The following is an 18,794-nucleotide window of genomic DNA, read 5'->3' as shown; positions in this document are numbered from 1 at the left end:
AGTACCTAGAACTCCAGTAAAGTAGGTGTGGGCAATGAAAACAGCTCTGAAAGTGGCTCACAAGTGGCAGGGCCAAGCACCCTTCCAGCACACATGTATGGATGCCAAAAAACAAAGTGGGGTTTCAAAGCTTCTTGAAACATACCAAAATGTTACAGTGGTATATCCCAAAGTATGTTCCGTGTGTTACCTGTAAACAGAATCTGTAGTCAGAGAAATTGGAGTGAGGGGAACACTTTCAACAAAGTAAATAGATTTCTGGATGGGCGCAGTGGCTCACGCCTGTAATCCCAGCACTTTGGGAGGCCAAGGCAGGTGGATCACCTGAGGTCGGGAGTTCGAGACCAGCCTGACCAACATGGAGTAACCCCGTCTCTACTAAAAATACAAAATTAGTTGGGCATGGTGGCGCATGCCTGTAATCCCAGCTACTTTGGAGGCTGAGGCAGGAGAATGGCTTGAACCTGGGAGGCAGAGATTGTGGTGAGCTGAGATCGCACCATTGCACTCACTCCAGCCTGGGCAACAAGAGCAAAACTCCATCTCAAAAAAAAAAAAAAAAAAAAAAAAAGATTTCTTCATTGTAGAACTTCTCAAAGTCTTAATAAGCTAATGTGCAAATGTGCATTATTTTGACTTTGCAAGAAACAAGGTGACCCATTTTCTAAGTGTATTTAATGGTAAAACTTTGTATTTTTTTGTCTTTTTCTTGTGGAAAGGACTATCCTAGTCCTCTGAAGATCACAGTCTGAAATATTAAGAGTTTTGTCTTATTATTTGGTTATACACATTTCAGAAAATAATTACTCCTTAAAAATTTCTAACTCACTTCATTGACACCGTCAGTATTCTTCAATTTTTAAAATCAGAGATTACTTTCCCCATGACTTTTGATCAAACTATTTCCCAAACTTTAAAAAAAAAAAATCCCTAGAAAAATTACTTACTTTCTGACCTAGCTGTGGACACAAACCCATTACCAAAAGGGGTTATGAAATAACTTGATTGTTAAGAATGTGGTAGAGAATTTCCACTGTTTATTCATCTGGTTAGACAGTAAAAACAAAAGATAAAAATAAAAAGAATTTTCCTTGTTGGGTAGGTTTAGGCAATCAGTGAATACAGAAATATAGCCCAGGAAGCCTCTTAGGCCCTTTCCAGACGCACCATGCTGTGATTTCAAACACCCAAAGCAATGCACCTATATAATTTCAAGATAGAGTTGTTATATCACGTATCATTGATATCTCACTTACCTGAAATAAACATTTCCTAAAATAAACTAAATATGCTTGGGCTATCTTTTTTTTTCTTAAAATAGTGAAACCATCCCAGAATGCCTAGGAATATTTATAGACTTGATAACCAAATGCCACCCACATCTCCAGTGTCCCATCCCTGGGGTTTCCTCAAGGCCCTTCACTGAATGCTCAACATAAGGTTTGGGAATTGCCAGATAAGAGAAAGGGGAAGCTGTCCAGCCTGCCCTTACCCTCAGTAATCTCTATAGTTAGAAGAGCTGCATGTTGGGAAAGACAATTTAGAAGCCAAAGATCTCATAGTCCATTTCTCTCAGGACAAGAACCTCTTCTAGTCTTGAGAATACTATACTCAAGAAAGAACAGATATTAAATTTGACAAAACAGGATATTCTCAGTGTTATATTTTGTTACAATAAATCCTTATGTTAAAAGTTTGAGAATGCAGTTTAAAATATAAATACTAACACATTACAGTACTTGGTAGTCCACATGATTAATGGGTCAAATCAAAGATAGTATTTTCAATTGACATGCCATAGAGAGTATAATCCCACATACCGTATCCTATGACATTAAGGTCTGGGGAGGAACTGGGAATTGGAAGTCAAAAGAGACTTGTTTTCAAGCCCTTTGGTAGTCTGGCCACAAATCAAGACTATTCATTGACAAAGACTCAAAACTGAACCTCCCAGACACGGACTTTCATTATTAACTAAACATTAGGTGTTTCACTTTTGTTGGGCATTTGGCCTTCAACTGATAACTGAATGCTTAGATCCTGGGCTTACTCCCCGTATACATATTGAAGGCTACAAATAAAAAGAACTCTGCAGGGCAGGCAGCAGATGAACTAACAGTACAGGCCAAAGACACAACCACCCACCGACGCTTATAGGCTTACATAAGAATGCACACTGGCCACAGTACTTATATGACTGAAGATTTTTTCATACTGGTTTGTGCTGCATTAGCTCAACAGTATATTCCTAATACTTTAAATTGTTATATTCCCAATCAAGAAAGCATCATCTACTTGTGTTAAAAAGAAATAAGTATATTAAAAGAAATCTGAGTTAAAAGTTTTATTCATTCAACATCTCACATTACAAATATTTAAAAATTATATGCATACTGGTATAAATAGTCATTTGCAAACTATTTAATAACATTAATTTTCCACTAGCACTTCAACAAATGAACTCTTTTAAAAAAGGAACTGTGTTATATAACTTAAGAGTAGAACATACAAAAATAGGAACTTAACGTGAAAATGACTTTAATAAAAAATGAATTACCCTTATTTAAAATGCTATAATAAATACTACAACCTCCCCATACACAGTAAAAACTATATGGAAATTCAGCCAAGTAGTACAATTAACTGACATACTTAAATAACTTTTCCTTCTGATAATATGAGCAATACACTGGAAAAAAAATTAGGGATTAGTAAAAACTAGACACCCACTTGCTAAAAGTTTCACTTCCAAAAAATATAACAAAAATCTGATGAAAATTATAAAAACTAATTATACTTTAAATTTTAAAAATATAAAAAATAAAACAGTTGAATACAATATTGTCCCGATTCTTACAATGCTATCAATCACAGTAGCTTTAAAATAATAAAATAAAGCAAATGACCAAAACCTCTTTTATTCCATTTTTAAAAATAATCTTAAATTTACATTAGTAGAAAGATTGATTTCTGATTCTTTTCTTTAGAAACACCAGCAAGAAAGAGGATTACTCTTAACAGTAGAAAATGACATTTTTAAATGTCTGCAATTAAAAACAAAGAATTACACTGCAAAGATCTTTCAAAAGTTTGAAATAAGTATTGCACATAACTTGAAGTTAACTTGCCACAATTCATCACATTCAAGTTTTAAATCACCTTTTAACAGAAGATTCAACTCTTCAAAACAAAAGGGGTGAATTATCAAGTCTTTCCAACAGCACTCTCATAAAATGCTAAATTCATTCACTGCAAGTTTTATTTTGCATTCTGCAGAGGTCTGTGTATGGAGAAGTATTTATATTATACCAAAGCGCGGGGACCAGAAGGGGAAAGGAGAGGGTTCCTTTACATAGAAAATAATCAGAAACACTTTATTTTACATTGCAAAAATAACCATGTAATTACTCTGTAACTACATTGTAAGTACATGGCTGGTGCCATGCTAGTGCGCTAGAACTACATGCTTGGTGAATTGAAGTGATGCCCTAAAATCTGTAAACTAATTACATGTTAATTATGTTTGAGTTACATGGTAACTCCCAACTACAATCCCATGTAATCTGAAGAACATGTAATCAATAAAGTTCAGAGTAATAGATAATCATTGTTTATGCCCTGTAAATTGAAGTGTAACCAAATAATCTGTAAACACACTTGTCACACGATCACAAGTAAATATTAGTAGAATAACAATTTCTTACATTAGTCATGCATACTAACATTACACACCTGTCCCAAGGCAGGCTATTTTTTTTTCCTTATATATAAAAGAGCAGACATCTCTGAATCAAACACTTAACATCAATTTATTAATATTAAAAATGGCTAAACATTCACCAAAAATGTCTGCATTTTATGAATAATTTTAAAAACTTAGTAAGAAGCTGTAGACAATTTTGTTATTTTAAATTTCTACCCTATGCTTATGCATTTAATTTTTTTTTTTAGGAACTACAGTGTTATCTGTCATTTTCATGCGAATTTTTTTTCATTAATTTGTGACTTTACATAGACTATTTCTTAAATTATAGGTACACCAATAGCTGGTGCTGGGGAAGGATGTTTAAGCAACATGCTTTCTCTTCTCTGCAGACTCTAAAATAGCATTGCCAGTGCACGACATTCATAATTTAAAATGTATGCAGAGCACTGAAATGTATAAAAAGCAGAATATAAGAAAATAAAATTTATTAAAATTATTTATATTAAAAAATGAAGTATATGAAGATCTCTCAGTAATAAAAGTACAAAAAGCTACTCTTTGCAATATGAAAAATTGAGGTATTGCATAAAGAGATATCCCGTCAGTGAAAAGTGTGCCTAAAAATGTTCACTGTTGGAAAAACAAGATATACAAAAGTAGTGCATAACAAATATACATTATGTGCATGACAAAATAAGTTAGCTACAAAAACACTGTACCGAAATTCAGCAGGTCATGTACAAAGGGAAAAATTATTATTCAAAGCTAGTTCTCAAACAGTGTTATTTCTTGTTAACTCATCACACCAGTTTACTGAGTAGGAACAGCACGATAGCACACCCCAAGCCACCTACAAGCATTTAAAAGAGTAAAAAGAGGCAAATGAACATTCCAATTAGAATCACGTAGTTCAGGAGAAAAGAAAAAAAAGTCCCTGACCAGCTACACAAGAGCACCCTCCATTCGCATGACTGCTTTCAGTATTTGCAGGGAATTCTTTAAAAGCAGCTCCCTTTCTATGTTTGAATATTAGACAGCAAATGCCTCCATTTTGACCTTTGGAACTTAACAGGTATAGTTCATTAAAGCCTGTATTAAAAGTATAGGGCTGCTTTTCCTAAAGATCATCCATAGGGGTCATAAGCCAGGTGGTTCCACAGCAGTGCTGGGGCAAGTCTTTGGTTTTGAAGGATCCAAGATGGTACTGTTAGGTAGCGCAACTAGCAAGATTGCCATTCGATCATATTATTTCATGTTTTGCCCACTGATAATAATCCTTTTAATGATGGATAGGGCATTTAATAAGAGAATGTCAATTAAAATAAAAGTTACTTCCATGACTAGGGCTTCAAGAGACTATTTTAAATTTACCCCTGAAGCATACTGTTCAACACATAACGCCTTTCAAAGCTAGAATTTTATTTATAATAAAGCATGCATTACTTGATGAAGTTGGCACTTCAAACACTGACTATGTCCCATGCTAAATTCTGAAACTGTAATGTTATTTTAGTTTATAGGAAGAGTAAGATAAACATACGTACCTTTGCACAGATTTACACAGTTACTTAGTTCAACAGTGCAAAACACTTTGCAACTACTTAACTTTAACTTTTTTTTTTTCATTTTCTATGTTACAACTAAATTACAGGATACCCAAAGTAACTTTAAATCTAAAAGTAAGCCAATCAGCAGCCAAATTCTATATTGGTTTTGTCTTCCAGTTTTGGCTACAAGTGTACTGTAACACAAAATCAAAAATGATATCCTTGAGGTATCTCTAGATCTGTTGTTGTTTTTTAACGTCAAAATGGAGAGCAAAGGCTGACACCTGATGAGTATTAGTAAATTAGGATATAGAGTTTATATATAAACATCAAAAATAAAATTTATACATTTGTTCTTCAGGAGAGGAAATGCTAGGTTTCCCACCAGTTGTCATTAATTCTAGCTTTGGTAGGTTTCCTGGGGCTTTGACCAGATAAGTCAGTTAAATAAATAAGTGCACTCCCCTCAGTAGTAAATCTACCCAATTTTTACATTCTGAATTTTAAAAATTGTTTAAGAGAAAATAAACCTAGCTCTGCCTACTTTACTATTTTTTTTTAATTTTTTCTGATGTGGTGGTAAATTTTTGAGGGATAATGAAATTATGTTCAGCCTCCAAACCCTGAAAATTAATTATAATGCTGCTCAATCTTGCTTATGCATTTTTTGCTCTAACATGCTCTTTCCATTAAAAATTGTTAACTTCCTCCATTGCTGTTAAAAAAATTAAAAAGGGATGGAAAAAAGAGACAAAAAAGATGAAAAAAAAAAAGAAAGGAAAAGGCAAAAGCACTTCCCTGGGGGAAAAACTGTCAGATAGACCGATAGTGTTATTGTTGCATGGTTATTTTAATAAAAGTATTCTTATATGTTATATTATTAACAATAATTTAATTAAAAACCCAAAATACTCTATTGTTTCATTTCTCTTTTAATATTTCTCTCTCTCCTCTAAGAAAATGTTGCAGGAAGTTTGGATCCTCTTGGTTTCCAGCAAAACAAGAGAATAAAACTTCCATGCAACCCGATGGCAATACGAAAAAGGAGTTCATATTGTTTGCAGTGACACGAGAATCTACAAAACACCTATATTATAGGTCATTCTTTTCATTATACTATAGTTAAGTTACAGACTGCTACAAAAGGACATGCCAGCGTGAAGAGGTTGAGGAAGGGGTCAGAATTAACAGAAGAGTGCACTTATTCTGAGGCCTGAAAATGAGCACTGTAGTTATCCTTTAGTTCCAGCGGAATGAAATATGCCGAGGGCGGTCACCGCCTTCCTTCACCAGGGGCTTGTGGAATTCCCTGCCAGCGCGAGAATGGATAGCAGCCCAGCAATATTCACAGTAATACTGCAGACAGGTAACATTAGCACAGAAAAATGGAGCAAATTTCCCCCCACAACGGGCCCCCTGACATTCATCACACAGCTGATCATCCAAGACATATGGCTTAACTTCCACCTGCAATCAAAAACAAGAGTTTACATTTTTCAGTGACTAGGCCAGCAATGCTTACCATACATGTACATTTCCACCCACTATCTGAATGAATCTGTTCCAAGGTGCCCAAAGAGGAAGGACCAACTATTCATTTACTGAAATACGGATAGTTCATCTTTTAAGAACCTAGTAAGGCTTTTATTATCTATCATTTTACATTTTTTTCTTATTAAATAAACATCCTTCAAAGGAAAAAGGATTTCAGCAGACATCATGAAGTGAAGCCAACTGTTTAGACTAGAATGTTATGAGATTAAACCCACAGGAGATTTTTCATAGACACAAACCCTCATTTTAATTAGAGGATCTGGATTTTTGTCATATGTGGAATCATAATTTAAACAAAATCAACTAAGAGGATCCAAGTTCCACACAACTGCACTTCAATATTCAAGTTGGTGGGAAGACGCCTGACTACTGTGTCACATGATTCTGAGCTGTCGTAAAGCCTGGCTCGTGGTTTCTATTTATAGTGTACACATGTTGGGTTATAATCACAAACCTGGAACTCTGTTAAAAAAAAAAAAATGCAGCCATAGGATTCACAGTCTAAAACCCTGCTTTGTTCTTTCTCAGTAAGAATGGTTCACCTGAGTCTAAAAGTCAGAGGTGAATTTCTAAAACTGGGCCTGTTCCAGCGTTCTATCGGCCAACCTGTCATGTGAACCTTTCAAGCATTAACAGTCACCTGGTTATTAATTCATCAGCTAGAAAAGAGCTGGTTATTTTTAGTCTGGAGAGATTCATGGCTGAAACTCCCTTACAGCAGGCTGTCACCACCACTGGTGCCATCCAACTCTGCCAAGGAATCCCGACCAAGATTAGCCATGAACAAAAGGAGAAGAACATGCAGTGAGTCATGATTGTGATTCTGTGCTCCAGCCTGGGTGACAGAGTGAGACCCTCCTTCTAAAAAAATTTTTTTAACTAAAAAAATAAAAGTACAAAAGGAGAAGAAGAGTGTCACGAAGTCCAGGAAGAGCAGGCATAAGGAGAGCACTGGGCTTCTGGCCTCTAGGCTGCTCCATAATGTCTACAGAGTGACAAGAACACTGGGCAAAGGATTTCATTGCAGAGGAACACAAATTCAGTCGGAATTTCTAATGACCAATCCCACAGCTCTGAAACTTATGTTGGAATGAGGCAGTGAGATGTAGGTATTTTTTAGTGTGCATAAAAAACCAAGTAGGCCGGGCATGGTGGGTGGCTCATGCCTGTAATCCCAGCACTTTGGGAGGCCGAGGCAGGTGGATCCCTTGAGGTCAGGAGTTTGAAACCAGCCTGACCAACACAGTGAAACCCTGTCTCTACTAAAAATACAAACATTTGCTGGGCATAGTGGCGTATGCCTGTAATCCCACCTACTTGGGAGGCTAAGGCAGGAGAATCACTTGAACCCGGGAGGCAGAGGTTGGAGTGAGCTGAGACTGTACCACTGCACTCCAGCCTGGGTGACGGAGTAAGACTCCATCTCAAACAAACAAACAAAGTAGGCATGTTAACATACTAATCTTGTCCCTCCCCCACGCTTATAATAGAATAGGTAATTTTCTCTTTAATATATTCACAGTTTGTAGGCTGACCACCACTATCTTAAATTTTTTTACTGCCAATGAAGTAGACTGTACATGACATGAAACATAAAAAGCAGAAACTGCTACTGACTTGATCATTTTTACATCTTGAATTGAGAACAACATGATAAAATCAATCTATTTTAGCACAATGCCTCAGAGTGATGGATATCAAAGTCAGCATGCATGAAAGTGCCAGTGTGCCATGAAATAAAAAGGTGACCCCAAAATATAAATCAATATATTGCTTCCCTCATCAACAAAGGCTTTCTATGAAAAAAAAAATCGCCAGCTGGACCAAACATTGTGCCCAGTAATGTAGTTGATTACACGTTCTGGTCTAAATTCCTATCTCACTACAAACTAAGTTTACAGACTGGCGGTCAGTCCACAGGCCACACTTTGAGTAGTACTGGCAAGTGATACAGTTCTATCTGCTAGGAAATAAACTCATGAGGACAGGAACTTCTTGCCCTAAGCACTAAAACGTTTGTTGAATGCATGAAACACCAAGCTAAGGAATAAATCGGTGAGAGGCAGTGGCTGTGGAAAAAGAAAAAAAAAGAAATCTGTGAGTGCAGTTCATTGAGAAATAGGGCTTGCTGAAGTCTTCGCTATGTCCCAGGATTAAAAAACAAACAAAAAAAGGGCAGGAAACCTCAAGGGCATTCCTGTTTGTATACTTGATATAACACAGTACAAAGGATTCAGTAAATATTTATTGAATGACTTACAAACTAAGTGAATGAATGGATGGATGGATTGAGATTGAATGGAAGTTACAGTTTAGAGAAGATTAAATTAACTCAAGTAAATTGTAGTGTTCTGATTAGACTACTCAAAAAACTGAAAGATAAAAGAAATTCACAGGAAATTCTTTCATGTATTATAGAGCATAATGAACTCTATAGGCAAAATTGTCAGCTGTCACTTTATTGTCATAAAATCCTCCCATTCTAATATTGGTAATCACACATTTAGAGGACCATTTCTAGAATTTTCCAAAATGTAGTGTAAGGCTTACCCGTTTATCTATCTCTCCATGCTGCAGCTGAACAAAGCGGGCACTGATAGCAGCTATGTAACTCTGTTGATTAGAGAATGCAACTCTCCCAGCTCCTTTTGGGTATTTTAGCTCAGGGTCAGTATCAATCCCAGCGTAACACACACCTCCGTATAGCCGATCCATTATCATCGCAAGCTCCACTAATTAAGAAAGGAACAAAGAGGATATTTAAAATCAGGAAAATTCATCTGGCTCACCAACGGTTTCATCAAAAGCAATTCATCTGTACTCTGAGCTCACATCATTATAATAATTATAATAATTATTAAAATGAAACATTACTACTACCAGTCATCCATTGTGTTAAGCCTTAATCTTTTAATTGTGGGCAAGGGGTTGCTAGGTGTTTTCTAGTATGTTCTCTTTATTCTTCTCACAACTCTATGAAGTAGGTAGTAATTTCCCGAGGAAATTGAGGTGCTGAAAGGGTGATCCATCTGTCCAAGGTCATAGGTCACTAAGTGATAGTACTCCCATGTTTGCCTGCTCTGTGCCATGTTGCTGCCATAGATTTACCAGTTAATAATGTACTGATTAATGTAATAATTACTTGAACACTAGAAAATGAACTGGTAGACTCTTTGTGGGCCCTCCTGGCTTATTTCCATCAAAACCCTTTCCCCAATTTTTCATTAAAAAAACCTTGAAATAATGACTGCATTTTCTTCTTTATGAAGTGTTAAAATCGTGCAGCTACATTCCTGTTCATGTTGTGTCTTTATATCTCGTTTATATTATTAAACCTCAAATTACTTGAAGTTAGGAATTTAATTTGTTCTGTAAGTACTACCCTAAAAATATGATGCATTGCTGAGAAGTCTATTATATCCCAGAGCTCAGTCAGTGGCTGTTGAGCAAATGAGGATGTGGGAAACAAATACTGACAATTTCAATGCAGAATCTATCCTTGAAGGACTTATTTTCTTTTCGGACAATGATGAGAGTAACAACTAGCATTACGCAACACTAGACTAAGTACTTTGCACTGGTCATCTAATTCAACCCTCAAAATAACACTAGGAAATACTTTTCCTAGTGTTATTTCATCCTAGGGATGAAACACTTTTCATCCCTACTTGACAGATGGGGAAACTGGGAATTAGAAAAGTCATGGAATTTGTCCAAAGTCACTGAACTATTAGAACACATGAATTCAAACCCAGATATTTTGATTCTAGAACTCTCACTCTTGGATATTAACTCCAATTCTTAGGAAAAATTTATCCTGAAGATCTTTATATTTCTTGTGCTATAGGATAGAGAGTTTGTTGTTTCTTTAATCATACCAGCTCGTAATGGTCGAGGAACACCACCAACAAATATAGTTTTTCGTGGGTCAAGTGGCTGTGAACCATCCATCACAAAGTCACTGTCACTGAGATTCCAAGGCCGAATCTGGACCTAGGGAATGTACAAACCAAAATGTCTCATTCTCAATACAGATAATTCATGGGCAAAAAAGTTAAAAATTATTACAAAGTATTTTTAAAAGCAATAATCACATCATTACAAGTCAATAAAGCTGAGAAACTAGAAGATTTAAAAAGAGTGTATCCCAACCCATCATTTCATTTTTAGAAGTAAACTAAACCAAGGTGGGAAGTTCAATTTGATTCTCTATTATAAGCCAAATTACTTAACATGTCTATGATTATTTGTAAGTTAATTCACTGTTTTTCAGCTTATTTGGGCCTTTAGTCGGTCCAATGCCTCAATATCTACATAATTTAAATTTTTAGCATGGTATCCAATGCCAATCAACATACAATACTAAGTAAACAAGAATTGTGTGTCCAATCAGTGTATTCTAGGAAATGCAAACTACTCCTGATACTATCAAATCTGATGCATTATTTCAAAATGGTTTTCAAAGTAAAAATACTGATGATATTTGCAATAGATTTTTTTTTATGACAAATACTTCAGTGTATCCATTAGATCGGTCAATCAAGAATCATGTACCTCATTTAAAACTGTTCACATTTTCTAACTGTCACAAATGCCCACACCAAACGCTATGGGTTGACAGCAGTGTATTCCCAAATACCCACACCAACAGAGTCCTATGTCAGAGGTCCCAGATTCAAATACGGTTGGGGATTGGCAGGGAACATAAACGAGTCAAGCAGAAAGAGTCCAGACCACAGGAACTCTTCGAAAGTTTCTGACCTAGACAACCACAAGACTTCAGGAGAAGCTCCACAGATGTTATTTGCTTAAGCGGGGTCCACTGACAACTCCATTCTGCACTATCATCATTCACTGGGTGCTGGCTGAGTGATAATAAACTGCTGCTTTGCCAGAGTCATCAAAACATGCCAGCTGCTCCTCTTCCTAAAGACTACATTTTATGATAAACTTTTCCAGAAAGAAAAAACAGTATGCAATGTACCTGTACATGTATACACACGATTCACTCTACTTTGGAGAGTACCATATATAAAGTTAAGGATAATATTGGGTAAAATCTTCATTAAAGTGAGGAAAAAGCTAGAAAGACGTACATATAGTATTTGTGATTTGAGTTCTGTTATTCAGAGTCGATTCAGCTATTTTATTAAATGCATTATCAAATGAAGTCTGGTTTTTTACTTTATTTATTTTTTTTGAGACAGAGTCTCACTCTTCACCCAGGCTGGAGTGCAGTGGTGCAACCTCTGCTCACTGCAACCTCCGCCTCCTGGGTTCAGGTGATTGTTGTGCTTCAGTCTCCCAAGTAGCTGGGACTACAGGTGTGCGCCACCACGCCTGGCTAATTTTTGTATTTTCAGTAGAGACTGCGTTTCACCATGTTGGCCAGGCTGGTCTCGAACTCCTGACCTCATGTGATCCACCTGCTTCGGCCTCCCAAAGTGCTGGGATTACAGGTGTGAGCCACCATGCCCAGCCGTGAAATCTTTTAAAAATGAAGATTTACCAATTATATTTCAACTAACCAAAAATTCGACGTCAAATTGATATGTGCAAATACACAGAATGTTAATGTTAAGAACTTCACAACAAGACTTTACTTAGTCGGCTTACAAACGTGTCAATTAAGTACCCCAAACACATCAAATTGTCTATGGGTTTTTCAAACATAACAGATGAATGGAGGCAAAAACAAGAAGCTATTTTATGCTAAACTACACTTACTGGCTTATCCTTGATAGTGGGACTTGATACACAAAGGTAGAGTTTTCCATCTTCTTCAATGCATGCATCAATGAGAGCCTGCACAGAGCTTTCATCTTGAAACAGCAGGAACGCATAGCCTGGAAAAAGGGGGAAAGAAGGCTTATATGTTTTCCTATTTTTTGGTAATTTTTCAGGGGAAAGGAATCATGCACTAAAACTAAAGAAAGGAAAAAGAAATAGGAAAAAAAATTAAAACAATATTTATACCAAAAGTCCGATAACATCAACATACAGTTCATTTTGGTAGCATCTTGAAACATCTTTTAGAGTAAAATTAAATTTGAATTAAAAGAATATTAGGTTGAAATTTTAAAGAGCATTTGGGAAAATGCAAGTTTAACAATACAACATTTTACAGTGAAGGTGAACATTTATGAAAAGGCTACACATTAAACAATATAAGAATAAATTACATAAGTATAATGAATCTTGAGAATTACCTTTAGGAGGAAAATAGGATTTGCTCTCGGCTTTATGAGGCCAATCCACAATCAAAGGGCCAAAGCGACGAAAACTAGCTGTGATCTCATCTAATAAACAACAAAGGAAAACAGTAGATTTAAATATTTTTATGATCATTTTTTGAAAGTTTTTAAGTTTCAAATCTACTATTTACAAGAACAGTAAAAAGAACTCCTTTACTCCCTTCATCTAGGTTCCCCAGCTGTTAATAATTTGCACATCTGCCTTCACCCTCTTCTCTCTTCCTCTTTCTCCCTCTATCTGTACATATGCACAAATCAATCTAGCCATCCAACCAAGCCAGCCAGCCAGCATCTTTTTCTGAAATTGTGCCCTGTAATCCCAAACATAACTATTGGTATCTGCTCAAAGCAAGGTCACTCCCTTATACACCAATTTTGATATAACACTACTATGCGATTCACAGACTTCATTTACATTTCAAAATCCTTTCTGATCCACAGTGCTATCCAGAACACAGGTTGCACTTAATTATCATATCCTCAGAGCATCAGTCTTTTTTCAACTTGGAACAGCTCCATGTTCTTTCTTGTCCTTCATATTCATTCTACAGAATGACTGCTATGGTCTAAATGTTTATGTTCCCTCAAAATTCGTATGTTGAAACCTATTCCCCAATGTGAGGGTATTTGGAGCTGGGGCCTTTGGTAGGTGATTAGGTCATGGGGGTAGAATCCTTTCAATGGGATTAGTGCCCTTATAAAAGAGGCTCTGGAGAGACCCTTCACTCCTTCTGCCATGTGAGTGTACAATGAGAAGATTATTATCTATTAGGAAGCAGGCCCTCAGCAGACACTGAATTTGCTGGCACCTTGATCTTGGAATTCCCAGCCTCCAGAATGGTGAGAAATAAATTTCAGTTGTTTATAAGCCACCAAGTCTATGTTATTTTTTATAGCAACCTGAACAGACTTAAGATAGTGACCCTCAACCTGGGTCTGTGCTCTGCCTCCTATGATCAGAATCATGCTATGTATTCCAAACTGGAATATCACCATAATGGTGCAATGCCATCCTTTCCTACCATGTGCATGTTAATCTTTTTTCCCCCCAAGATAAGGGCTCACTATGTTGCCCAGGGTGGTCTTGAACTTAAGTGATCCTGCCGCCTCAGCTTCCCAAGTAGCTGGGATTACAGGTGCATACCACCACACCTGGAGGGCATGTTAATCTTGATCGCCTGGTTTCCCTACCACAAGGAAACCTTTTCTCCTTTTGTATTCAATTAGTGTTTTACAAGAGTATATTGTGTTGCTCACCAATATCCTGTTCCTTCATGAGCCTTGGCATCCATTGAAGACTCCTGCCTGTATTACTACCACAATAATGGTTGCCAAATAATGATTATCTGTTTCCATCATTCCTTCTACATATATTAGTCAGTATTGTGCAGTAGGGAAGAGTTTTCCATCTGTCCCATTGATTTATTCATTTATTGATATCAGTTTGGATCTATTTTATTCAATGGGTTGTGATCCAATTCACTCATTTATTTTGATGCTCAATTTGTCCCAAAAATTGTCCCTGATTTGGGACAATTTTTGTCCTGCTTGTCCCATAGGTGTGGGAGGCTCCTATGTCCTTCGCACTTCTTGCCTCCATTCTTAAGCACTTTCATGCTTTCTGGCCTAAGAAGATACTCCAGGCTCATCTTATTCTTTCCCTGTCCCAGCCCAAGAATCAGTCATTTTTTTTCAAGATGTATTGATCATTTTAGTGGCAAAAGATATTTAGAAACTAAGATACAGGTGCTCTATATGCTCACTGCTAGTGAGTATTCATTATTTCTAAGTCTTCACAGTGAAGGAAGCTAGGAAATAAATAAATATACGCCCAAACACAAATTTATAACTATTTCTGTATCTGTGTATGTACTTACAAAAACTAATGAGTTCATATTGATATTTTCAATATGACTCCAACATCTCATGGCTTTTTCTAGCCTTCCGCCTTTCTATCTTTATATTCTCTTTTTGCAGGGAGAAACCTAGTTCCCAATACCTGTAAAGACATTTATTAATTTGCTCAATGTAACCAATCTTTCCCCTATAGCCTCCTCTACCTTCTACCTTTGTGCCTTGGGTCTTCTCGCCCTTATTTCTTGGATACCATATGTGATGCGGCTCAGGCCTCTGAGCAAGCCCCCTCTACATACATGTATACACATCCCCTCCACGTGAGACCTCTTCCCTGTCACCAGTCCACTTCCTTGACAGCAGTATCTCAGCTTTAGAGGGAGAGGAAAAAGGGATGAATGGGAAAAAATGATAGACAAGGCAGGCCTGACCATATTTTGCTATTAATTTAAATGATACAAATTATGCTACATTATATATTTGGACACTAATGAGATTATGGAAAAATACATTTCAAAGAGACTGCTAGAAAGAGTAGGTAAGCATGTGTAGATAAGACCTGATAATAGGGCAGGGTAAAGGAACAGAAAAGAAAGATGAGGAGTATGTCTAAATTCCAGTCTGGTAGAGCTGTTTTCATCTTCCCCAGACTGTGAAAACAGTATAGTCTGCTCTGCTATGATATCTATTCTCGTAGGTATCATAGTGAGCCCTCATCTTGGCAGGAAAAAAGATTAACAGGCGCATGGCAGGACAGGATGGTATTGCACCATTATGGTGATATTCCAGTTTGGAATACGTAGCGTGAGCAGAGTAAGTTTAGTTTGTGTGAGTCTAGTAAACAGGGAACAATGTCAGTATAGCATGGAAGTTGTACTGGTTCATAAATGATTTTTCCTAGGTAAGGTGAGCTAGCATAGGGAGGAAAGAATTACAAACTTCATCAGGAAAGGAAAAAGCCCCCCACTTGTCTGATGTACAGGTACAAACCCTCCCAGCTCTATTATAAGAAAATTAAAAATAAGTGCAGCAACCAGAATTCTCTTGTCAGAGAGCTATGCCCCTAACCTTGCAGGGCTCTTATCTCCTGACAGTTTAGTTTGTGCTTCCTCAGGTGTTCAAAGGTCTGTTTCCATCTGCATTGTCTCCATGCTTGCAAGCCAGCATTTCTGCTTTATTGGTTTTGTACATTTTCAATATTCCCTGAAGCAGCCCCAAGCATGCTGAGCTACTTGCCTGAATTGTCCAAGTTATCTCCAAGGTACTAATTCTCTTCTTGTTAGTGCTTCAGGTACAAAGTTCATTAGCTTTTAAATGATTTGTCTTTAATCTTGTTTTCCCACATAAACCCTGTAATTTTTAGTACACAATTCTTCAGAACACAATATTCTTCAAGCTATACTGAGGGCAGGATGGAGATTGATTCAGACAACCCTGAAATTTCAGCATAGCTTCCACCAAGACATTTTATTGTAGACAAAAAGAAAAAGCAAAAACCTCTATGTTTATTTCAATCTTTGACTTTTTAGAACCATTTCTGTCTCGACCTTCCAAAAGATAAATTATCTTAAAGAAAATGAAGTGACTTGATAAATTTGATCCCAATCTAAATGTGAAGATATTAAACTTTATTATTTATTAGATCTTACACATGTATAAAGAAATCTATTCTATTCTCCATAATATGATTTAGTGTATTTCCATTTTCACTCAGGAAACGAAGACAAAAGAAATTAGGAAAGCAACGAAGAATAGGCTATAAGGTCTGCTACTTTGATTTTTATTGGGGTCACTCAGACCCATGGATGAATAGCATATTCCTGAACAAGTCCCTCTAAGTCTTTGCATGGCTGGCTCCTTATTCAGGTCTCAGCTTAAATATCACTTCCTCAAAGAGGCTTTTCTTATCCACCTAATTAAAAAGAAACTCCCTGCGTCACTATTTTACATCATCCTGCTGTGTGCTTTTCAAGACTTGCTCTCCAGTATTTTCTTGCATATTTATACACTGTTTATGGGCCTTCCCCCAATAAAATGTAAACTCTATGTAAGCAGGGACCTTCCATCTTGTTTACCACCTTAAATAAGATTATCCTTCTTGTAGTACAACTGTAGGCTATATTTTTCAAAAGTTCATGCTTAGTCTAAGATTTTAAACGATGAACTATACATTTGTGGAGCACTCATAAAAGGTGGGGAAAAAAAGGAAAATACATCATTCAATTTGTCTAAAGTAGCACACACAGACAAAAACGCAGTTAGTACCCATGTATGCCCATAACAATCGAGTGCCTTGTAAGCTTTCCCAGTGATGTTTACTCCTTTTCATATAGTCCAATCCCTTGCTCTAGTTGGTTTGCACAGCTCTGCTCCCCTCCCTTCTATGAATTAATCTTATATGCCATGATAGGAGGATAGGACAAGAGAATAATGCAAGCAGGGCTGACTATTGGAGCCAGATAAGACTGTTATTGTAACACTATCTATGAGTTTCCTACTATGTGCCACCATCGGGGCACCATGCTGTCAACAGTTCTAAATATACCTTCATCAATGTCTGGAGGCAATCCACCTACAAACACCTTGCGAGAATATCGTTCCACTCTTTCCCCATTCTGGTGACTGAAGCAGTGAGGTGAACCCAGGCCACTATGAAGAGGCTGATCCCCACGGCCATCATCCAAGAATCCATCTTCCATTGGAAACAGTGAAGACTGACCTGGAATAGAAAGCAGGGAAAAAACGGTAACAGAAAATGTTCCTTGCCACTGATTATCATGCAAAGAAACAAGGAAACAGCAGATTCAATAAAACTGCTGCTTTTATTTTTCTCACTGAATAATAGAAACACTGAGCTATACTCTTGAATTCCCACCAACTTAAAGTCCCAGCTGAGTCAGAGAGAAAGCACATGGTTAAATATTAATAGAGGGCAACTCAAGTATCCCACTGGGATCCAGAAACTTCAGTGAGGTGAACTGAAGTACAGGAGGAGAGAGCACACTTTAGCAGGCAGTCGGCAGCAGGCTGTACTCCCTTGGCAGGGCGCCATGGCTATTGGCAACCTAGACATGTACACTAAGTATTAAATTTGGCTATAAGACATTGAATCACTTATATTTCTTTAAAAAATCAAACAATATAGCCTGCACAATTTCCTCTAAGAGTGTGCTTAAAATGAACAAGTAGATTTTTTTTTTTTTTTTTGAGACAGCATCTCGCTCTTTTACCCAGGCTGGAGTACAGTGGCATAATCATAGCTCACTGCAGCCTCAAACTCTTGTGCTCAAGTGATCCTCCCACCTCAGCCTCCCAAGTAGCTGGCGCTACAGACACATGCCATGACATCTGGCTAACGTAACAAGTAGATTTTTAAAGTGACCACTCATTTTTATTTACCTTAACTAATGGGATATAATCAAAACCCACTTAATGTTATATTCCAACTTCATTGTGTAGTCTTATGAAATTTAAGATTATTAGGCATGCTAAAGATATATTTATTATTAGCTGGGTAATTATCAGCTTGCTAAGGGTATTATCTATTTCTAAAAACTAGTCATTAAATTTACTGTTTGAAAATCTTATTATCCAGAATATATCTGCAGGAAACACCAGAGATGCCAATATGTGTAACAGTCTTTCCATATTTACCTGACAGCAAAATATAAACTTTTAAATCATAAGGAAAACACAGAGCTACAAATAGCTGCAAAATCTCCCAAGCACTGTTTTATCACTTTTCTGGCTGCCAATTTACCTCTAGGTACTACATGCGGAATTTGTTAATGGATCCTCTAGAAACCTATCTCAAGTGCTCTTAACTTTAATAGAAACATTCCAGGTTTTGCCACACTTGTCTTCAATTTCTATTACTAA

General features: G+C 36.8%; 1 protein-coding gene across 4 annotated transcripts in view; it reads right to left on the bottom strand.

The window, feature by feature from the left end:
• Positions 1–665: 665 nt before the first annotated feature.
• Positions 666–18,794, bottom strand: part of CPEB4 (cytoplasmic polyadenylation element binding protein 4) — a 74,308-nt gene continuing 56,179 nt past the window's right edge. For all 4 annotated transcript variants that reach the window (XM_032158651.2, XM_032158652.2, XM_032158653.2 and 1 more), the window contains 6 exons: positions 17,461–17,634; positions 13,017–13,106; positions 12,535–12,653; positions 10,686–10,800; positions 9,358–9,539; positions 666–6,720 (listed from right to left, as the gene is read on the bottom strand). In XM_032158651.2, the coding sequence (XP_032014542.1) occupies positions 6,493–6,720; positions 9,358–9,539; positions 10,686–10,800; positions 12,535–12,653; positions 13,017–13,106; positions 17,461–17,634 (908 nt within the window). In that variant the 3' untranslated portion in view covers positions 666–6,492. The remainder of the gene's footprint in view (positions 6,721–9,357; positions 9,540–10,685; positions 10,801–12,534; positions 12,654–13,016; positions 13,107–17,460; positions 17,635–18,794) is intronic.

The sequence above is a fragment of the Hylobates moloch genome, unplaced genomic scaffold (assembly GCF_009828535.3).
Source record: "Hylobates moloch isolate HMO894 unplaced genomic scaffold, HMol_V3 SCAFFOLD_6, whole genome shotgun sequence".
NCBI lineage: Eukaryota > Metazoa > Chordata > Mammalia > Primates > Hylobatidae > Hylobates > Hylobates moloch.
Note: the sequence above shows the minus strand (reverse complement) of the source record. Positions and strands in the feature narration are given on the sequence as shown.